We start from the raw sequence: 23,382 nt of genomic DNA, 5'->3' as shown, positions 1-23,382 counted from the left end.
GTATAATTTTTTACACATTGGTCAAGTGTATTATTTTTATGAAATAGCATAATTTCTCACTACATCAGTATAAAAAGGAGCCATTGTCAATTAAGAGTAAAAAAAAAAAAATCTGCCTCAGCAAGAGGATTAAATCCTAGGCTAGATTCGTTTAACTTCCTACTTTACAAATACTAGGTAAAGGAATCTAACAAGTTGCTGAAGAACATAATCCCAAGCAGTAATCACAAAAGTTGATGAAGCACCTTTTAAGACACCTCTACCCTGAAACGAGTGTCCAGAGGAATGTTAATTAATACTATGCTATCAAAGGTTAAATATTTACATCATGCTAAAAACATTTTAAGCTTCAGTACAGTGCTATAATTTCTCCTTTGAAGGAAAAAAGTAATAGATTGAATTTTCCTGCAGTGTTCTGAAAGGAAATAAGGTCGCTTTAAAAAGGATATTCATAGTATACTAGTGGTTTGCTTATTTATTTTTTTCCTGAATTTTCAAGTTCCAACAGAGCATTACTCTGCAAAAGGTCCTTCGGCCCAAATTCAGTGTCTCTGTTTTGATCTCTTTGTAAAAGAACTCTCTGTTCATCCATTCTTTTTGCTTGAGACCGTAAAATAAGGCTAAAAAAGTCCTCATCTGGTACTGTTGGTCCCTTTGTGGCAGCAGGGGGTGGAGCACATCTTTGATCATCTAATCTGGATCCCTAAAAATTTACAAGAGAGAGATTAAAATACAAATACTGCAGGGAAGGAGAACACCAAGGTATGTTATGTCTGACATTCACAACAAGAAAATGTAGCTTTAAACATTTACTGCCTCTTAGAAATTTACTCAATCTTTAGACCTGAAACCTAGTAAGATCTTTTCTTTGAAATGACTTCTATAATCAGAGCATAACAAGTATTGTGTATAACAAGTATTATGAAGCCATAGCTTCATGGCTTTGGTAAGATTAGTTAAGATGCAAGGTCACCTATGTCCAAGATAACAGTTCAAGATTATAATCTTACTGTAATAGGCATCGCCAAATACAACGTACCAAATCCTTAGGAATATCATGTGAGGTACAAAAACCCTACATCACTACCTTATAAATACTGTCTTCGGCCAAGGGTCAGCAAACTATAACCCACTGCCCACTGTTTTTGTAAACAGTACTTTCATTTCAATACCACGCTTGTTTGTTTATGAACTGTGTATGGCTGTTTGCCTGCTACAAGGGCAGAGTTGAGCAGTTGCAACAAAGGCCATAGGGCCTCGAAAAGCCTAAAATATTTTCTCTCTGGCCCTTTACAGAAAAAGTTTGCCTACCCTCGTCTTAGGCAATAAAATCTGTTAAGGAAATAAATAACCCAGAGTGAATTTTTCCTTCAAGTTCTGACTTACGATTCTTATATTAGAAGTACGTTAGAAATGTTTTTGATCAAATGAAAGCACTTAAAAGTCTACAGGACAGTGTCTGGTATTGTAACTCAAGAATACGAGTAGGAATGTGATGGCTGACATCGGAGTGCCCCGTGTTGCTAGGCGCTGTGCACTGACACGCCCGAGCGTTTAACCCCGCCGCCCCGTGAGGGTGCCGGGGCTGCCCGGATTCCTAGTCAGCGCCATCCCACCCTCCACACACACCTGGTTCACTCGTCATCATCTCTCCCGTCACGATTCGTGGTCATTTCACTGTCCCCTAGGTTTATCCAACACTCAGGCGCTTCAGTTCCTAGACCTCCCCTCCTCTGGTGTTTCATCCTTGCCCTCTGCCTTATCCATTAGCTCCCATGGTCAGAGGCCAGACACAGTCATTCTCAATAACTGCACAGTCTTTGAAATCATGATTTTAAAATATCTCATGTTGACCATGGACTCCTGTTTTTCCAGATCAGGGGCTCCCCAGTACTACCCCCAGTAAATCATTTTTTAAAAAACTGAGGTAAAATAAATATAAAATTTACCATTTTAACCATTTTTAAGTGTACAGTTCAGTATCAGGTACATTCATATTGTTGTGCAATCATTACCACCATCCATCTCCAGAACTTTTTTCATCTTGCAAGACAAACTCTAAACCTATTAAACAACAACTCCCCACTCTCCCCTCTCTCCAGTCTCTGCAACCACCGTTCTACCTTGTCACTGTTAATTGGACCGCTCTAACTAGCTCACATGAGTGGCATCAGAGTATTTGTCCTCTTGTGACTGCATATTCCTCAGCATCCATGTTGCAGCATGTTTTTAAGGCTGAAAATATTCTACTGTGTATGTACACCATATTTTGTTTATGCATTCATCTGCTGATGGACACTTGGGTTGCTTCCACCTTTTGGCTGTTGTGAATAATGCTGCTATGAATATGGGTGTACAAATATCTGTTCATGTCCCTGCTTTCAATCATACCCAGAAGTGGGACTGCGTATGATAATTCTGTTTTTAACTTTTTGAGGAACTGCCATACTGTTTTCCATAGCAGCTGCACCATTTTATATTCCCACCTGCAGTGCACAAGGGTACCAATTTCTCCATATCCACACCAGCATTTGCTATTTTCTGCATTTTTTGGCTTGTTTTGATAGCCATCTTAATGGGCGTGAGGTGGTATCTCACTGTGGGGTTTTTTTTTTTTTTTTTAATTCGGTTGCACCAGGTCTTAGTTGTGGCATGTGAACTCTTAGTTGCGGCATGCATGGGGGATCTAGTTCCCTGACCAGGGATCGAACCGGGCCCCCTGCATTGGGAGCATGGAGTCTTATCCACTGCGCCACCAGGGAAGTCCTTCATTGTGGTTTTGATCTGCATTTCTCTAATGATTTGTGACGTCAAGCATCATTTCCTATAATTATTGGCCATTTGTATATCTTCTTTGGAGGAATATCTATTTGGGTTCTTTGCCCACTTTTGAATCAGGTTTTTTGTTGTTGAGCTTTTGGAGTTCTCTATATTCTAGATTAATCTTTATGTTATATGATTTGCACATATTTTCTGTGGGTTGCCTTTTTGCTTTGTTGATGGTGTCCTTTGATCCATAAAAGTTTTAAGTTTTCATGAAGTCCAATTTGTCTTTTTTTTCTTTTGTTGCCTGTGCCTTTGGTGTCGTAACCCAGAAACCATAGCCAAATCCAAAGTCATGAAGCTTTCCCCTTACGTTTTCTTCTAAGAGCTTTATAGTTTTTTAGCACTTATATTTAGGTCTTTGATCCACTTTGAGTTAATTTTTGTATATGGTATTAGGTAAAGGTCCAACTTAATTCTTTTGTATGTGGATATCCTGTTTTCCCAGCATCAACTGTTGATAAGACTTCCACATTGAATGGTCTTGTCACCCTTGTTGAAAATTGTTTGACAGTATCTGAGAGTGTTTATTTCTGGGCTGTCTATTGAATTCCATTGGGTCTCATTATGCTGGTATCACACTGTTTTGATTACTGTAGCTTTGTGATAAATTTTGAAATCAGGAAGTGTGACTCCTCCAACTTTGTTCTTCTTGTTCAAGATTGTTTTGGCTATTTGGGTTTCCTTGAGATTCCATATGAATTTTAGGATGGATTTTTAACTTTTTGTAAAAAAGCATCACTGAAATTTTTGATAGGGATTGCATTAAATATGTAGATCACACTCTGGGTGGTACTGACTTTTAAAAAAAAATTTTCATTTTATTAAATAATTGTCAGACCAGTATACTGGTCTGACCATTCCTTCACACTATCCCACAAATGAGGAGTGATGGGATTATGTCAGGTGTCAAAACAGTATTGACTTTTTAACAATCTTAAGTCTTCCAGTGGGAGGGACTTATGTCATATTTAATTTCTTTCAGAAATATTTTGTAGTTTTCACTGTACAAGTCTTTCACCTTCTTGGTTAATTCCTAAGTATTTTATTCTCTTTGATGCTATTGTAAGTGGAACTGTTTTCTTAATTTCCTTTATGGACTGTTCATTATTAGTGTATAGAAATGCAACTGATTTTGGATGTTGATCTTGTAACTTTCCTTCTTAGTTCTAATAGATTTGTGGTGAAATCTTTAGGATTTTCTACATATAAGACCCTGTCATCTCCAAACAGATCATTTTACTTCTTTTCCAATTTGGCTGCCTTCTGTTTCTTTTCCTTGCCAAACAGGCTGGAACTTCCAGTACTATGTTGAATATAAGTGGCAAAGTGGGCATCCATGTCTTGTTCCTGATCTTGAAAGCTTTCAGTCTTTTACCACTGAGTATGATGATAGCTGTGTATGTGGTTCATAAATGATTTTTATTATGTCATGGTAGTTTCCTACTATTCCTGGTTTGCTTTTTATCATGAAGATGTGTTGAATTTTGTCAAGTGACTTTTCTGCATCAACTGAGATGATTGTGTTTTTTTCCTTCATTCTATTAATGTGGTACATTACATTGATTGATTTCCACATGTTGAACCATCTTTGCATTCCAGGAATAAATCCCATCAGGTTATGGCATATAATCCTTTTAATATGCCACTGGCTTCTGGTTGCTAGTATTTTGTTGCTAATTTTTGCATCTATATTCAAAAAGGATATTGGTCTGTAGTTTTCTTACAAAGTCTTAACTGGCTTTGGTATCAGGGCAATATTTGCCTCATAGAATGACTTAGGAATAGGAAATGTTCCCTTTTTTTCAATTTTTGGAATTGGTGTTCTTTAAATATTTGGTAGAATTCACCTGTGAAGCCATCAAGTCCAGGGCTTTTCTTTTGTCAGGAGGTTTTTAATTACTGATACAATCTCCTTATGAATTATGGATCTATTTTCTATTTCTTCATGGTTCATTCTTGGTTTTATGTTTCTAGTTATTTGCCCATTTCATCTAGATTATCCAGCTTGTTGGCGGCATACAGTCATTCATAGCATTCTCCTATACTTCTTTTTATTTCTGTAGAATCAGTAGTAATGTCCTTGCTTTCATTTCTAATTTTAGTAATTTGAACCTTCTCTTTTTCTTAGTATAGCTAAAAGTTTGTCAATTTTATTAATCTTTTCAAAGAACCACCTTTTGATTTTGTTGATTTTCTCTGTTTTTTCCTGTTCTCTGTTGTATCTGTCTCTGCTCTAATCTTTATTACTCCTTCCTTCTGCTAGTTTTAAGCTTAGTTTGTTGTTCTTTTTCTAGTTCCTTAAGTTGTAAAGTTAGGCTGTTGATCTGAGATCTTTCTTTTTTAATGTAAGCATTTACAGCTATAAATTTTCCTGGGCACCACCTTCACTGCATCCCATAAGTTTTGGTAAATTGTGTTTTCATTTTCATTAGTCTCTAGGTTTTTTTTTAAATATTTATTTATTTAGGCTGCACTGTGTCTTAGTTGCAGCACACAGGATCTTCCTGTCCCTTGGCATGCGGGATCTTTAGTTGTATCATGTGGACACTTGGTTGTGTGCTGGTGGGCTCTTAGTTGTGGCATGCGGACTTCTTAGTTGCATCACGTGGACACTTAGTTGCAGCATGCATGGGGGGATCTAGTTCCCTGATCAGAGATCGAACCCAGGCCCCCTGCATTTCGAGTGTGGAGTTTTACCCACTGGATCACTAGGGAAGTCCCTAGGTATTTTCTAATTTCCCTTTTAATTTCTTCTTTGACCCACTGGTTGTTTAACTTCTACAAATTTGTGAATTTTCCAATTTTTCCTTCTGTTGCTTCTAACTTCATCCTATTTTGGTTGGAGAAGATACTTTGTATGATATCTTAAGATATCTGTTGAGACTTAATTTGTGGCCTAACGTATGGTCTGTCCTGGAGAGGGTCTCATATACATGTAAGAATGTGTATTCTGTTCTGTTGTGTATTATTCCAATCTGTTAGATGTAGTTGGTTTATCGTGTTGTTGTCCTCTGTTTTCTTTCTTATCTTCTGCTTGGTTGTCCTACCCAATAATGAGAGTGGGGATTGAAGTCTTCAACTATTATTGTAAAAACTCCATTTCTCCCTTCAGTTCTGTCAATTTTTGCTTTATATATGTTGATGGTGTGTTATTAGGTAAGTAACTTCAGCATTTCTTGAATCCACTGAGACCACTGCCACTTTTCACTTTCACACCTTCCCTTACGTCCCTTCTTAGACACAGTCCAGGTTCCAAAATCTGTTATGGAAAGCACTTCCTGACATTGCTCTCCCCCTCTATCCTATTCTCCTGGCAATACAAAGCTTGATTAAATCTATCTCTCTGCCTCCTTAAGCAGCTGGTTATGACTGGAGAAAATATACAACTGCACTGACCAGCCTTAGTTCCATGACTGTGAACCTCAGCACAGCTCAGCAACCCTATTTTCCCTGGTCAGCATGCTTTTAGTTCCTCCAAGTCAACTATACGCCACTTCCTTTTTTTTTTCCATAATTACTGTGCTCCAACCTCAATCTCTGCTAAATGGCTCTATTTTTCATTCATTCACTCATTCATTCATTCATTCATTCATTTATTCTTTTGGCTGCGTCAGGTCTTAGTTGCAGCACACAGGATCTTTTGTTGCAGTGTGCAGGCTTCTCTCTAGTTGTGGCAGCGCGTGGGCGCTGTAGTTGCACATGGGCTCTCTAGTTCTGGCATGTGGGCTTAGTTGTCCCTTGGCATGTGGGATCTTTGTTCCCCGACCACGGATCGAACCTGCATCCCCTGCATTGGAAGGCAGATTCTTAACCACTGGACCACCAAGGAAGTCCCTCTATTTCTTTTTTTTTTTTTTTTTTTAAATTAAGTATAGTTGATTTACAATGTTGTGTTAGTTTCTGGTGTACAACAAAGTGATTCAGTTATACATATTTTCTTTTTCATATTTTTTTCCATTATGGTTTATTACAATATATTGAATACAGTTCACTGCTATACAGTAGAACCTTGTTGGTTATCTATTTTATATATAGTAGTGTGTATATGTTAATTCCAAATTCCTAATTTATCCCTCCCCCTGTCCCCTTTCCCCCCCTTGGTAACCATAAGTTTGTTTTCTATGTCTGTGAGTCTGTTTCTGTTTCATAGATAAGTTCATTTGTATCACGTTTTAGATTCCACATATAAGTGATAGCATATGGTATTTGTCTTTCTCTGACTTACTTCACTTAGTATGATAATCTCCAGGTCCATCCATGTTGCTTCAAATGGCATTATTCCATTCTTTTTTATGGCTGAGTAGTATTCCATTGTATTTATGTACCACATCTTCTTTATCCATTCATCTGTCAGTCAATGGACATTTAGGTTGTTTCCATGTCTTGGCTGTTGTAAATGGTGCTGCTATGAACGTAGGGGTGCATTTATCTTTTCAAATTAGAGTTTTCTCCAGATATATGCCCAGGAGTGGAATTGCAGGATAATAGGGTAACTCTATTTTTAGTTTTTTGGTTTTTGTTTGTTTTAATTGAAGTATAGTTGGTTTACAGTGTTGTGCCTCTTTTCCCATTTTTGAATTGAATTGTCTTTTTTTTTTTTTTTGGCTGTGTCAGGTCTTCGTTGCTGCATCGGGCTTTCTCTAGTTGTGGCGAGCAGGGGCTAACGCTTCGTTGTGGTGCGTGGGCTTCTTCTCATTGTGGTGGCTTCTCTTATTGAGGACCATGGGTTCTAGGTGCGCAGGCTTCAGTAGTTGCAGCACGTGGGCACTAGTAGCTGTGCTACTAGTTGCAGCACGCAGGCTTCATTAGCTGTGGCGCGTGGGCTCAGTAGTTGTGGCTCATGGGCTCTAGAGCGCAGGCTCAGTAGTTGTGGCACACGGGCTTAGTTGCTCTGCGGCATGTGGGATCTTCATGGACCAGGGATCGAACCTGTGTCCCCTGCATTGACAGGCGGATTCTTAACCACTGTGCCACCAGGGAAGTCCTATTTTCAGTTTTTTAAGGAACCTCCATACTGTTCTCCATAGTGGCTTTACCAATTTACATTCCTACTAACAGCGTAGGAGGGTTCCCTTTTCTCCACACCCTCTTTAGTATTTATTATTTGTAGACTCTTTCTTTGATGATGGGATTCTGACCTGTGTGAGGCAATACCTCGCTGTAGTTTTAATTTGCATTTCTCTGATAATTAGCCATGTTGAGTATCTTTTCTTGTGCCTCTTGGCCTCTGTATGTCTTCTTTGGAGAAATGTCTGTTTAGGTCTTCTGCCTTAAATAGCTCTACTTCTTACTTTGCTAAGAAAATAAAAGCAACCAGAGATAATTCCTACTTGCTTCTACCTCCAAATCTGTACACATATACTCTGTTTTCCTTCTCACCTATGCAAAAACTGTTCTTTATCCTATACTCTTCTGCATCACTGGTTCCCCTCTCTATGTGATCATTCCATCAGCAAACATGCTGTATATTAACTCTCAAAATAAGAAAAAACCCACCTATATCCTATAACCCCCTCCAACTAATGATTCATTTCTTTGCCTTCCTTTTTTTCTGTGTACTATCTATCTCCCCTTTTACATTTCCCATTTTCTCAACCCACTCAGGCCTTTGCCCCGTCATGCCACTAAAACAGTATCTTTCACAATTATAAATGTTGCTGTATCTAGTAGGCTCAGCCATCATCTTACTTAGCTTCTTAACAGCATCTGACACAGATGAACATTCCTTAAACACTTTCTTCACTTGGCTTCTACCACACTCTCCAAGTTTTCTTCCAAATCTCTGGCTGATTTCCTGCTTCAGTGGTTCATCTTCCTTTATCCAATTAGTGGTTTTCCAGTGCCCAGGGCTTAGTCTTCCTATTTCCTTATCTATTCTTTAGGTAATCTCTTTCCCAGGGCTTTAATACCAGCTATATGCTGATGACTCCTAAAGTTACTTCCCTCTGGGGCTCCAGGTTTTTTTTTTTTAATAGTGCCTATTCCACTTGAATGTCTAATTAGGTTTCCCACATTTACATATCTAAAGTAAAACTCTTGCTTTCCTCCCCAAACCTGTCTCTCCTCTGGTCTTCTCCATTTCAGTAAATGGTACCATCCATTTACTCAGTTATTCAAGCCAAGAAGGTAGGAATCATCCTTGATTCTCTTTCTCATACCCTCCATCCAGTTTATTAACAGGTCTTGCCAACCAACCATAATTTCAAGTTATATCCCTATTCTGACCACTTATCATCACTGCTCTCACCATGCTAGTCCAAGTCACCAATAGTTTTTGCCTTATTACCACATTAGTTTCCTAGCTGGTTTTCCTACTAACAAACACCCTTTGCCACTACATTCTTTCAACGATGGTCAGGATGATCTCCCAGAACCCTCCAATGCCTTCCTATCACATCTGGAACACAAGACCTCATCATGGCCTACAAGAGCCTATATGATCTAGGCACTGATCACTTCTCCATCCTCATCCTGTAGCACTTTCCTCTACCCTTTACTCACTCTACACCAGTCACACTACACTGGCCACCTTGCCATTCCTTGAACCTGCTAAGCTTCTATATCCAAGAGGGGACTTGCTGTCTCTGCGTGGAATGCTCTTCCAGTAAATATGCACATGGCTGACTGCTTTACCTCATTCAGGTCTGTGTTCAAGTGTCAACCCAGAAAGCTCTTGCCTAACCACCACGTCTAAAACAGACACTCCATCAACCACCACCACCACCACCACCCCTGGTTACCCATTACCTCTTTATCTATCTTGCTTTAATTTTCTTTATAGCAAGTATCAGTACCTGACATATACTACCTATCTATGTATCTATACACACACACACACTCTTATTCAATGTCTCTCACGCTAAAATGTAGGATACTTTAAAAAGCAGTGTATCCCCAATATCTAGAATAGTGCCCAGAACATAAAAGGTGTTTGGTAATATTTTGATTGAATGAATGAGAGATCATCATCTCATCTTTTTATCAGTGAGAAAACTGAGACATAGAACACAGAACTAGGGTTAGGCACAGGAAATGTCTCTTTTTAGTGAAAATAAGCATTATTTTTCTCATGGTCCTGTCCAAGCCATTTGAGATATTTCTTAACCACTTTGGTTAATAATTATTAAAACAGCTAAAATATGAAAGCTATCTCAATATATACATTTCTCCCAAATGGTAAACTGTCTAGAAAGGGCCCCAGCTAGACTCTCTCCATGTTAATACTGGTTGCTCCTGATGCTATTCCTAAAATTCAGAAGAGGGGCTCTTCCTGTAGTCTCTACTACAGCTCAGAGGGAGTCATCAGCAACATCCCACCTCACCAGCCAAAAGGAACACAAAATAAGAAGCAATCATAAGGGAGCTACAATGTCTGATGGATCCCTGAATAATCAACTTATTGCCTTTCTAATAACAAAATGAGCTTTTCCCAATTTAGAATCATAATACTGCCAAAGCTCTCAACAACATCTGAGCTATATATACGGAATGACAAAAATATGCAGACATACTTGACATTTTACAAGGATGTCAAAGAAGTCTTCATCAGCCTCTTTGTTGTCATTAGTCATCAGGTGGCCAAGTACTGACTGATTGTTGTTTTGTGTCAGACGAAGCCCAGGCAAATTACTGAAACTGGCTCTCTGATCATCCAAACGGCGGCTCTGTGAGCTGGCAAGAAGGTCTAAAAACTCATCTGTGTTGGGGGATACCATGGAAACAGATGGTGCTATGAATAGAGGAAAAAAAATCCAAAAATAATAAAGTGATTTAAGCATATTTATTGTATACATACAATTTCTTTCTGCCTTATTCACTCCCAACACCCTTTCTGCCCTCCTGCTTTAGCTCTGTCACTGAGTCACTGATAGGCTGGGGCCAGACTAGATGGGTGGGGAGGGAAGAATGAATCCCAGAGTACTTCAGATGGTCCACTTGGAGGTAATTCGGACTTGACTATATTTCCCTTTATCTAATGCCACCCAATATGTAACTTTATCGGGGCTAGATTTCAGAAGGTAACTAAATTGTTTTTCTCACATACTTTCTTAGACCAGGATGAATGGACAGTATTTTTATCCCATGCCCTGGATAGGACATTCAGCTAACTAACTAAACTTAGAGTTAAGTGCTGCTGGCAAGTCTTGGTCTATGGGGGAGGAAGTCTTTTGGTAGCTGAAATAGAAAATTTTAAGTAACCTATTTTAGATCTTTCGAAGGCTCAGGCAAGCCTTAGCTTCAGCCATAGCCATAGGTTCCTCTTCAGTCTGTCTTGGCTTTTCTTTTTTAATCCACATATGAAGTATCTGCATTTTACATGTAATCATTAGGTAGGTGTAACTATAATTTTTTCCTCATTATTTTTATTTTTTTTAAGTTAGATTTTTTTCCCCAGCCCCTAGGAAACTTGGGAGGCAGTATGATATAGTTCGTAGAAAGTGCACTGGGCTAGAAATACAGATAAACTTAGGGGAACTGAAACAAAACCTTGTTTGAAACTGTACAAATACCAGCATTTCAGATATACCTTGATTCAGGCTCCTTTACTGTACCTCCTAAATTCTCAGAAATAAATCACAAGAATATCAAAGGGAACTATTCAAATCTCAGGAGAAGCACAGATAGCTTACTTTCTAGCATCATTCTGGGGGGAGTGGCAGAAGCTGCTGTTGAAGCTGATCCGGAGTTCTGTTCTTTTAAGCAGCACCTCTGATCGTCCATCCGATTGCTTTGAAATCGGCTCAATAGGTCAAAGAACCCTTCATCTCCAATAGTATCTGCACTGATTTTCTAAAATATTGAGAGAAAACCTAAATATTTCAGCATTATCCTTAGATCATCAGTGAAACACTATCATATATACCTCAAATGTGAATGGTAAACGATGAAGATTAAAAATAAAAAATTGACATTTTCTTTATACAAGATGCCAACCACTTGGTAATAAAAAGTTATTTCAATCCAACTAACAAAAAGCATTTCTAGTTATTTTTTAATCCTTGTATTCCTAAAGCTAAATAAATGTACCTCAGACTTAGGGGAACTGCTACAGATACTGAATGAATTATGCAAATATCAGTGATACAGGCATGTACCCCAGGTTCAAAGTTCAGTTCTAAGATTCTACAACAGAATGTAAGTAAACTAATCTTTCTAAGAACTGATAAACTAAGTAAGAAGGCATGTATATTTTCCTGGCATAGTGATTTCTAAGGTCTTTTATTGTATTTAAAGATTTGAAGATTCTGAAAAAATATAAACTTCAAATAAATGAATATTTGAGACAGAGGGGTACCAGTTATACTTTATTTGGAAAGCTTCAAAACTAAAATAACTAATGTTTAATAAAAGTAATTATTTTACTTTTCATAATGATAGTATTATAATAGAAGTACATATATACAAACTGTTACGAGCCTTGGGAGAAGGGTGTAACTAATTCTTAAGTGAAACAGCAGAAACTTATGTGATATTTGAGTTGGTTCCTGGAGAGTGAATAAGCATTTGCAGGGTAGAGATGTTTCACACTGATTAATACGCAATTCCAAAGCTTTGTAGTGTTTAGGGGATAATGAACTGAAGGGTATGCAGGGGTGGTGAAAAGGGGAGGGGAAGAAGAGGCCAACACAAGGACCTCTGTATGACATGCTAACAAGTTAAGACTTATCCTATGTGATGTAAGAGAAACACTGGTAATAGCCAATTTTAAGCGGTTTTGTACAGAAACAGAACTGGCCGTTCCAACTGATTGCAAGGGTTAATAATGCAAGGAAAGGGGTCAGTTCAGGTGCCTATTCCAGAAATCTGGGTAAGAGATAAAGCAGTACATTAAGAACTAAGACATAGTAGCAGAGGTTTTTTTTAAAGGTGGGGGGAGGGTGCTCAGGGCAGATCTGAGTGATATAGGGATTAACTGGATGTGGTCAATGAAGGAGAGGGAGTCTAGAATGACACCCGCATTCCTAGCTTGGGTGACAGTGTAGTATACATGGCAGACCTTTAACTGAAGTAAGGAAAACAGGAGGGCTTGAGACAGCACAATTTTTAACATGTCAAGCTTGAGGTTTGGGAATAAGTATGTACATAAGCTATAGTCAACTGCCTTAATCACTAACAAAAAGACTTTTTCCTAGGGGCAAAAAGCCTCTAATTAAAAATTCTGAATATCAAAAGACAGGCTCCAAAAATACATTTTTGGTTGGGCTAAGTGGGCTTAGTTAAGACCTCAAACCTTGAACAAAGATATGCCTTCCAGATCTACAAAAATATTCCTGGACCATTTTTATATACCCCATAATGTTTCCTTTTGTTAGTCATACATGTGTAAGAAACATGTAAAAAACTGATAAAAACCAAGGCAAAGGACATTACAAGGGTGCAGATACAAAAAAAAAAAAATGCTGACAACAGGACCAATAGAAATTTCTGTTAAAAAATAAAAGGCTAACAATTTTTTCAAAGGTTCTCAACTGCTTGAAAAATGAACTTGATAATTTGAAGTATCTTCTTTGTAATTTATTTTGATCTTTTTATCAGAGTGTAGGGTAGCCAGAGATACCCCTGATACTTACCAGTAAACCCATGGTATTTTTCAACTTCTAAATATTTTTTTATATTTAATAATCTGATTTCTATGCTCACTTTTCAACAAAATCATTTTTAACTCTATAATTTTAACAATAGAAATAAATAGAAATTGATGCATGCAGACACTCTTCATTTCAAATTAGTATTTAAAACTCCTTGAACATCTGAATTTAATTTGTTCTGACTTCTAGGCTGAGTGGAGGACATTTTCACTGGGAGACACTCTGGTGAAATGAAGGTACTATTTTTGCAAACAACAGTGACTTAAAACACAAAGAAATAATTACTGCCCAAAGTAGTGGAGCAACTTATCTATGAATGGAGTAATTATAGTTTCTAGCTTTGAAGAACACAGAAAAGATAGGAAAATACAGAAAACTTCTTTGAATAACAAAGATATTTTATACTGAATATCTAAAAATATATTACTAAAATCCAGTATGAATATAAAAAACTCAAAACACAATACTCAAAAACTTATTTTAAACATACCCTTTGAGAATCTGAAATTCGGTGATCAATGGAATTACTGGCATCTTGAAGAACTTTAGTGGAGGAATTAGTTTTGTATTTTTTCCCCTTCCATCTGTTGACAAAGAGGAGCTTTGCAGAAGGTTTGGCAATAAGAGGTTTTTGTTTAGCAAGAATTTCACTGTTCCAGTTTTGTACCTACAAAATTATAAATGGAAAGCAGGACACGAAAAAAAGAACACCAAAGCTATATATAACCTGCCATTTAGTAATTAGGGATGGGGAGGGGGGTGAGTGGCTTAGATCTCTTAATAAATTCCTTTTTGCCAGTATATCTCACTGTTTTCTTTTTTAATTAATTAATTAATTAATTATCTTTGGCTGCAAAGATAATTTGGGTCTTCATTGCTATGTGCGGGTCTAGTTGCGGCGAGCAGGGGCTATTCTTTTTTTTTTTTTTTTTTTTTTTAATTTTTATTTATTTATTTATTTATTTATGGCTGTGTTGGGTCTTCGTTTCTGTGCGAGGGCGTTCTCCAGTTGCAGCAAGCGGGGGCCACTCTTCATCGTGGTGCGCGAACCTCCTCTTCATCGCGGTGCGCGGACCTCTCACTATCGCGGCCTCTCTTCTTGTGGAGCACAGGCTCCAGACGCGCAGGCTCAGTAGTTGTGGCTCACGGGCCCAGCCGCTCCGCGGCATGTGGGATCTTCCCAGACCAGGGCTCGAACCCGTGTCCCCTGCATTGGCAGGCAGACTCTCAACCACTGCGCCACCAGGGAAGCCCAACAGGGGCTATTCTTCGTTGTGGTGCGTGGGCTTCTCATTGCGGTGGCTTCTCTTGTTGCAGAGCATGGGCTCTAGGTACATGCTTCAGTAGTTGTGGCACGCGGGCTCAGCAGTTGTGGCTCATGGGCTCTAGAGCGCAGGCTCAGTAATTGTGGCGCACGGGCTTAGTTGCTCTGTGGCATGTGGGATCTTCCCAGACCAGGGCTCAAACCCGTGTCCCCTGCATTGGCAGGCGGATTCTTAACCACTGCACCACCAGGAAAGTCCCTAACTCACTGTTTTCAACAGCTTGTACCGAATGTGTGTGTTATGGATTTCTCATTATCAAAATATTAAAATGGAGGTTGTTAAAAACCTAAGAAAAGGGCTTCCCTGGTGGCGCAGTGGTTGAGAATCTGCCTGCCAATGCAGGGGACACGGGTTCGAGCCCTGGTCTGGGAAGATCCCACATGCCACGGAGCAACTGGGCCCGTGAGCCACAACTACTCAGCCTGTGCGTGTGCGTCTGGAGCCTATGCTCCGCAACAAGAGAGGCCGCGATAGTGAGAGGCCCGTGCACCGCGATGAAGAATGGCCCCCACTCGCCGCAACTAGAGAAAGCCCTCGCACAGAAACGAAGACCCAACACAGCCAAAAATAAATAAATAAAAAAAATTAAAAAAAAAAAAAAACCTAAGAAAAGAAAACAAAGTTTGTGAAAAGTCCATAAAAATAAAATTTAAATGGTCAGAGAAGAAGCCAAAGTTTTATTCTTGATATGAGTTACTTAGAAATCTGTTACAACTGGAAATTTTGGATGTATGTAGAATTTATAACCCTAAAAAATAACATCTAAAACTTACACAGCAGTAGTAATCTTTTGTTGATAAAATTGTACTGAACTCTTTGACTTTATTACGACTTCCAAACAGGAAGTTAGGGACTTCCCTGTTGGTCCAGTGGTTAAGAATCCATCTTCCAATGCAGGGGACATGGGTTTGATCCCTGGTCAGGGAACTAAGATCCCACATGCCGCAGGGCAACTAAGCCCGCATGCTGCAACTACTGAGCACACAGGCCACAACTAGAGAGCCCATGCGCCACAACGAGGAGCCCATATGCCTCAACTAAGACCCAAGGCAGCCAAAAATAAAACAAATAAATATTTATTATGAGGTAAAAAAAAATCACAAAGAACTAATTCCACTTAAACATATTTTAAATTAGACATAAAGCTTTATCATCATTAGGCTCTTGGAAAATTACAGGGTTGAATCTGGTCAGCTTCTCATGGAATTTACTGTTGGTACCACTACAGATGCACCAAATTAATTTTGCTGCTTATTACTAGTTTCCTACCTACTAGAAAAACTAAGGAGATCTAAATTGACTTAAGTTTTTTGTGTTCTGTTTTTTTTTTTTTTTAAATAATCTATAGATTTAAGGATTTGAGAACCACTCACCAATATAAGAGGTAAATATATGGGGGGGAATCATAAAGCCCTTCAGAAGTTAACCAGAAGTTTTTTTAAAACTCTGTAACTATTCAATGAATTTTTTATATTAATTTTAGGATATCCACAGTTGCACAGCTGTCCTAATAATCTAACTTTAGTCCATTTTCATCATTCAAAAAAGAAACCTTGTACCATTAATTCAAAAAAAACCCTGTACCCTCATCCCAGACATCCCAGCCTTAGGCAACCATTAACATATTTGTCTCCAAAATTTGCCTAACATTGTTTCATATACAACAGGTGGTCTATTGTGACTGACTTCTTTTACTGGGGATAATGCTTTTGACTTTCATCTATGTTATAGCATAGATCAGCACTTCATTACATTTTACATTTTACTGACAAATAATATTCCACTATCTACATAAGTCAGATTTTATTATCTGTTAATAAATAGATTTGTCCATTCATCAGTTAGTGGACATTTGGGCCGTCTCCACATTTTGGCTATTATGAAAAATACTGCTATATAAACATTCATGTACAAGTTTTTGTGTGGATGTATGTTTTTATTTCTCTTGGCTGGGAGGAATTGCTGGATCATATGGCAACTCTATGTTTAACCATTTGAGGAATCACCAGACTCTTTTCTATACCTACCAGCAGTATATGACTTTTCCAGTTTCTCTACATCCTCACCAAACACTTGTTTTTATCTGTCTTTTTTATCATAGCCAATCTAGTAGGTATGAAGTGGTATCTTACGGTTTTGATTTGCTTATCTCTGATGGCTAATGGTGATTGCACATATTTCCATGGCTTATTAGCTATTTGTATGTGATCTGTGGAGAAATGCCTATTCAAATTCCTTGCCTATTTTTAATTGCATTTTTTATTGTTGACTTGTAAGAGTTCTTTATATATTCTGAATGCAAGTCCCTTATCAGACATGTGATTTACAGATATTTTCTCCCATCCTGTGGGTTGTATTCTTACTTTCTCAATGGTATCCCTTAAAGAACAAAAGTTTTTAATTTTTATAAAGATCAATTTATCTGCAAAAAAAAAAGACAAAAAAAAAAACCAACTCTGTAACTGGAATAAAAAAATATTGGATATTAGTTCAAATCAGATGTTGGTATCATGAAGACTACTTACACAAAAAATGTCAATATTAAAAAATAATATGCCTATTATAATAATAGGGCAGAAGAATACTTCATTACATGGAAAGATGTTGATATATTACTATGTATTATAAAATAGTATCTATAATATGATATTCATATGAAAATGCAAGACGAATAAATACAAAAACATTAATTTTGGTTACTACTGGGAGGTGGGATTACTGATAATTTTAATTTCCTTGTTGGAAGTTTCCAAAGTTACTACAATAAACACATTTTGTAAAAAGTGTTTCAAGAAATACACCATAAAGGAGTAAGAGCATACCTTAACAATGTAAAATTAAGATAAATGGAGGTGGAAGAAAGCAGCCTAGATTTGTTCTTCAATAACCTTTTTCCAATTATAAAGTCCCTTCTCTGTTACTTAAAAAAAAAAAACCTAGAGAAGATGCATCTTGAACAGAGTTGTTTCTTTGTTAAAAAAACTGCTTTTCAAAAATGCAGCTAAAAAAACTAGCTTGATCATACGTATCATTAATCTTGCCAATAATGTTGCTGTTATTTAGTTGAAAAAAGCTTCCTAATCCTTTTCTGATTTTCCTGTTCTTCTTTTAATTAAAAAAACAAAGTAATGCATGTACATGGTAAAATAGTAAAATATTCAAACAGTTCAAAATAGTATATAGTGTTTCTCTTAACCCAGACAGCAATTCTTTTCCCAGAGGTAATTGCTACTAGCAAGTTTCTTATATATTCTTACAGAAATGTCTTATGCATCTACAAAGGATATATATGCATAAAACTTTTCTTAAACAGATGGCAGCATACTGTACACATTCTTTTTGCATTGTACTCGATTCTTTCCAAAGGAAAATGTTAAAGTGATACCCATATATGACAAGACTTATTTAAATTATTTAAATTAAAAGTTGCTAAAATATTTTGTTATAACAGTTCAAGAAATAAAAACTGCCAACCTTTTCTGGTGTTAACTTCATAAGTTCCATGTTTTCCATACTGTGTCGGCGTCCAAACTTGGGGCGTGCACCTTTGTAAAAAAAAGTTAATTTAAGTAAGCCAGGGAGCCCTTAAGACTGAAAATTCAGCATCACTGTGTTATTCAAATTTAAAGTCTGCTACAAAAACCCACACAGAAGGAGGAAACATGTATTCTTTCAAGAATAATAATTTTCCACACCAACTAAATTAAAATATACACTCCCTCTAAAACGTTTTGATGTAAGGAAGTTAACGTTTTGGTTGGAAACTAACTTTGGTTACTAACTACCCCTTAAATTAGAAAAGGCATTTTTATAATAACTGGTTTTATGTGATACACACAGTCTCCTAAAAACAACCCAAACAAACTGTAGAGAGGTTTAAGTAAGTAGAAACATAAGGAAAACCTAAGGCCTTCAAATTTGAGGTAAGAACCAAAATAACATCCCCAATACTATATTATTACTCTTCTGAGTAACCCGTTTCCATTTTAAGATCTCATTAGATGACAAATTTACTGCTAGTCAGGAAAAAAGTTAAATAAAAAGATCTTCAAAATATTTTTTCAAAAAGTTATCATTAAATATGAAGAATTTTCATATCCATTGTCTTTAATATTTTAAAAGGCATAATATAAGAAATACATGATACCTGATAGCCAGCTTAAGAAATAAACCACAGTGGGGTGGTGAGGGGTGCCTTCAAGATGGTGGAGGAGTAAGACGTGGAGATCACCTTCCTCCCCACAAATACATCAAAACTACATCTACATGTGGAACAACTACAGAACACCTACTGAACGTTGGCAGAAGACCTAAGACTTCCCAAAAGGCAAGAAACTCCCCATGTACTTGGGTAGGGCAAAAGAAAAAAGGAAAAACAGAGACAAAAGAATAGGGATGGGACCTGCACCAATGGGAGGGAGCTGTGAAGGAGGAAAGGTTTCCACACAGTAAGAAGCCCCTTCGCGGGCAGAGACTGCGGGTGGCAGAGGGGGGAAGCTTCAAGCTTCTCCACGGAGGAGAGCGCAGCAACAGGTGCAGAGGGCAAAGCAGAGAGATTCCTGCACAGAGGATCAGTGCCAACCAGCACTCACCAGCCCGAGAGGCTTGTCTGCTCACCCGCCGGGGTGGGCGGGGGCTGGGGCTTCGGAGGTTGGATCCCAGGGAGAGGACTGGGGTTAGCTGCGTGAACACAGCCTGAAGGGGGCTAGTGCGCCACAGCTAGCCGGGAGAGAGTCCAGGAAAAAGTCTGGACCTGCCTAAGAGGCAAGAGACCATTGTTTCGGGGTGTGCGAGGAGAGGGGATTCAGAGCACCACCTAAACGAGCTCCAGAGATGGGTGCCAGCCGTGGCTATAACCATGGACAGCAGAGATGGGCATGAGATGCTAAGGCTGCTGCTGCAGCCACCAAGAGGCCTGTGTGCAAGCACAGGTCACTATCCACACCTCCCCTCCCGAGAACCTGTGCAGCCCGCCACTGCCAGGGTCCCGGGATCCAGAGACAACTTCCCCAGGAGAACACACGGCGCGCCTTAGACTGCTGCAACGTCATGCTGGCCTCTGCCACCGCAGGCTCGCCCCGCATCCGTACCCCTCCCTCCCGCCCTGGCCTGAGTGAGCCAGAGCCCCCGAATCAGCTGCTCCTTTAACCCTGTCCTGTCTGAGCAAAGAACAGATGCCCTCAAGTGACCTACAGGCAGAGGCAGGGCCAAATACAAAGCTGAACCCCAGGAGCTGTGCGCACAAAGAAGAGAAAGGGAATTTTCTCTGTGCAGCCTCAGGAGCAGCGGATTAAATCTCCAGAGTCAACGTGATGTACCCTGCATCTGTGGAATACCTGAATACACAACAAATCATCCCAAAATTGAGGAGGTGGACTTTGGGAGCAACTGTAGACTTGGGGTTCGCTTTCTGTATCTAATTTGTTTCTGGTTTTATGTTTATCTTAGTTTACTATTTAGAGCTTATTATCATTGGCAATTTATTGATTTGGTTGCTCTCTTCCTTTTTTTATTTTATATATATATATATATATATATATATATATTTTTTTTTTTTTTCCTTTTTCTCTTTTTCTGAGTGTGTATGTGTATGCTTCTTTGTGTGATTTTGTCTGTATAGCTTTGCTTTTGCCATTTGTCCTAGGGTTCTGACTGTCTGTTTTGTTTCGGGTTTTTTTTGGTATAGTTTTTAGAGCTTGTTATCATTGTTGGATTTGTTTTTTGGTTTGGTTGCTCTCTTCATTTTTTTTTAAATTACTTTTTTATTTTTAATAAATTTTTTCTATTTTAATAACTTTATTTTCTTTCTTTATTTTTTCTTTCTTTCTTTTTCTCCCTTTTCTTCTGAGCCATGTGGCTGACAGAGTCTTGGTGCTCTGGCCGGGTGTCAGGCCTGAGCCTCTGAGGTGGGAGAGCCGAGTTCAGGACATTGGTCCACCAGAGACCTCCCGGCCCCACGTAATATCAAATGGTGAAAGCTCTCCCAGAGATCTCCATCTCAACACTAAGACCCAGCTCCACTCAACGACCAGCAAGCTACAGTGCTGGACACACTATGCCAAACAACTAGCAAGACAGGAACACAACCCCACCCATTAGCAGAGAGACTGCCTAAAATCATAATAAGGTCACAGACACCCCAAAACACACCACCGGACACGGTCCTGCCCACCAGAAACACAAGATCCAGTCTCATTGACAAGAACACAGGCACCAGTCCCCTCCACCAGGAAGCCTACACAACCCACTGAACAAACCCTACCCACTGGGAGCAGACACCAAAAACAATGGGAACTACGAACCTGCAGCCTGTGAAATGGAGACCCGAAACACAGTAAGTTAAGCAAAATGAGAAGACAAAAAAACACACAGCAGGTGAAAGAGCAAGGCAAAAACCCACCAGACCAAACAAATGAAGAGGAACTAGGCAGTCTACCTGAAAAAGAATTCAGAGTAATGATAGTAAAGATGATCCAAAATCTTGGAAATAGAATGGAGAAAATACAAGAAATGTTTAACAAGGACATAGAAGAACTAAAGAGCAAATAAACAATGATGAACAACACAATAAATGAAATTAAAAATTCTCTAGAAGGAATCAATAGCAGAATAACTGAGGCAGAAGAACAGATAAGTGACCTGGAAGATAAAATAGTGGAAATAACTACCGCAGAGCAGAGTAAAGAAAAAAGAATGAAAATAATTGAGGACAGTCTCAGAGACCTCTGGGACAACATTAAACGCACCAACATTCGAATTATAGGGGTCCCAGAAGAAGAAGAGAAAAAAAAGAGACTGAGAAAATATTTCAAGAGATTATAGTTGAAAATTTCCCTAACATGACAAAGGAAATAATCAAGTCCAGGAAGCACAGAGAGTCCCACACAGGATAAATCCAAGGAGAAACATGCCAAGACACATATTAATCAAACTATCAAAAATTAAAAACGAAGAAAAACTATTAAAAGCAGCAAGGGAAAAGCAACAATTAACATACAAGGGAATCCCCATAAGGTTAACAGCTGATCTTTCAGCAGAAACTCTGCAAGCCAGAAGGGAATGGCAGGACATATTTAAAGTGATGAAAGGGAAAAACCTACAACCAAGATTACTCTATCCAGCAAGGATCTCATTCAGATTTGATGGAGAAATTAAAACCTTTACAGACAAGCAAAAGCTAAGAGAATTCAGCACAACCAAACCAGCTCTACAACAAATGCTAAAGGAACTTCTCTAGGCAGGAAACACAACACAAGGAAAAGACTTACAATTAAAAACCCAAAACAATTAAGAAAATGGTCATAGGAACATGCATATTGATAATTACCTTAAACGTGAATGGATTAAATGCTCCAACCAAAGACACAGGCTCGCTGAATGGATACAAAAACAAGACCCATATATATGCTGTCTACAAGAGACCCACTTCAGACTAGGGACACATACAGACTGAAAGTGAGGGGATGGAAAAAGATATTCCATGCAAATGGAAATCAAAAGAAAGCTGGAGTAGCAATTCTCACGTCAGACAAAATACACTTTAAAATGAAGACTATTACAAGAGACAAAGAAGGACACTACATAATGATCAAGGAATCAATCCAAGAAGAAGATATAACAGTTGTAAATATTTATGCACCCAACACAGGAGCCCATCAATACATAAGGTAAATGCTAACAGCCATTAAAGGGGAAACTGACAGTAACACAATCATAGTAGGGGACTTTAACACTTCATTTTCACCAATGGACAGATCGTCCAAAATGAAAATAAATAAGGAAACACAAGCTTTAAAAGATACATTAAACAAGATGGACTTAATTGATATTTATAGGACATTCAATCCAAAAACAGATTACACTTTCTTCTCAAGTGCTCATGGAACATTCTCCAGGATAGATCATATCTTGGGTCACAAATCAAGCCTTGGTAAATTTAAGAAAATTGAAATCATATCAAGTATCTTTTCTGACCACAACGCTATGAGACTAGATATCAATTAGAGGAAAAAAATCTGTAAAAAATACAAACACATGAAGGCTAAACAATACATTACTAAATAACCAAGAGATCACTGAAGAAATCAAAGAGGAAATCAAAAAATACCTAGAAACAAATGACAATGAAAACACGATGACCCAAAACATATGGGATGCAGCCAAAGCAGTTCTAACAGGGAAGTTTATAGCAATACAATCCTACTCAAGAAACAATAAACATCTCAAATAAACAACCTAACCTTACAGCTAAAGCAATTAGAGACAGAACAAAAAAACCCCAAAGTTAGCAGAAGGAAAGAAATCATAAAGATCAGATCAGAAATAAATGAAAAAGAAATGAAGCAAACAATAGCAAAGATCAACAAAACTAAAAGCTGGTTCTTTGAGAAGATAAACAAAACTGATAAGCCATTAGCCAGACTCATCAAGAAAAAAAGGGAGAAAACTCAAATCAATAGAATTAGAAATGAAAAAGAAGTAGCAACTGACACCACAGAAATACAAAGGATCATGAGAGATTACTATAAGGAACTCTATGCCAATAAAATGGACAACCTGGAAGAAATGGACAAATTCTTAGAAAAGCACAACTTCCCGAGACTGAACCAGGAAGAAACAGAAAATATAAACAGACCAATCAC

The 23,382-nt window shown here is 38.2% G+C and overlaps 1 protein-coding gene across 3 annotated transcripts in view; it reads right to left on the bottom strand.

Moving 5' to 3' along the window:
- GPSM2 (G protein signaling modulator 2) overlaps window positions 1–23,382 on the bottom strand; it is a 65,414-nt gene continuing 42,032 nt past the window's right edge. For 2 of the 3 annotated variants that reach the window (XM_059900762.1, XM_059900771.1), the window contains exons 11-15: window positions 18,215–18,285; window positions 13,906–14,082; window positions 11,457–11,616; window positions 10,338–10,555; window positions 1–703 (exon numbers count right to left, since the gene is read on the bottom strand). In XM_059900762.1, the coding sequence (XP_059756745.1) occupies window positions 476–703; window positions 10,338–10,555; window positions 11,457–11,616; window positions 13,906–14,082; window positions 18,215–18,285 (854 nt within the window). In that variant the 3' untranslated portion in view covers window positions 1–475. The remainder of the gene's footprint in view (window positions 704–10,337; window positions 10,556–11,456; window positions 11,617–13,905; window positions 14,083–18,214; window positions 18,286–23,382) is intronic. The other variant, XM_059900777.1, reaches the window with a different exon arrangement.

Source organism: Balaenoptera ricei, chromosome 1 (assembly GCF_028023285.1).
Source record: "Balaenoptera ricei isolate mBalRic1 chromosome 1, mBalRic1.hap2, whole genome shotgun sequence".
Lineage (NCBI taxonomy): Eukaryota > Metazoa > Chordata > Mammalia > Artiodactyla > Balaenopteridae > Balaenoptera > Balaenoptera ricei.
The sequence above is the reverse complement of the archived record's forward strand: the minus strand, read 5'-3'. Positions and strand labels throughout refer to the sequence as shown.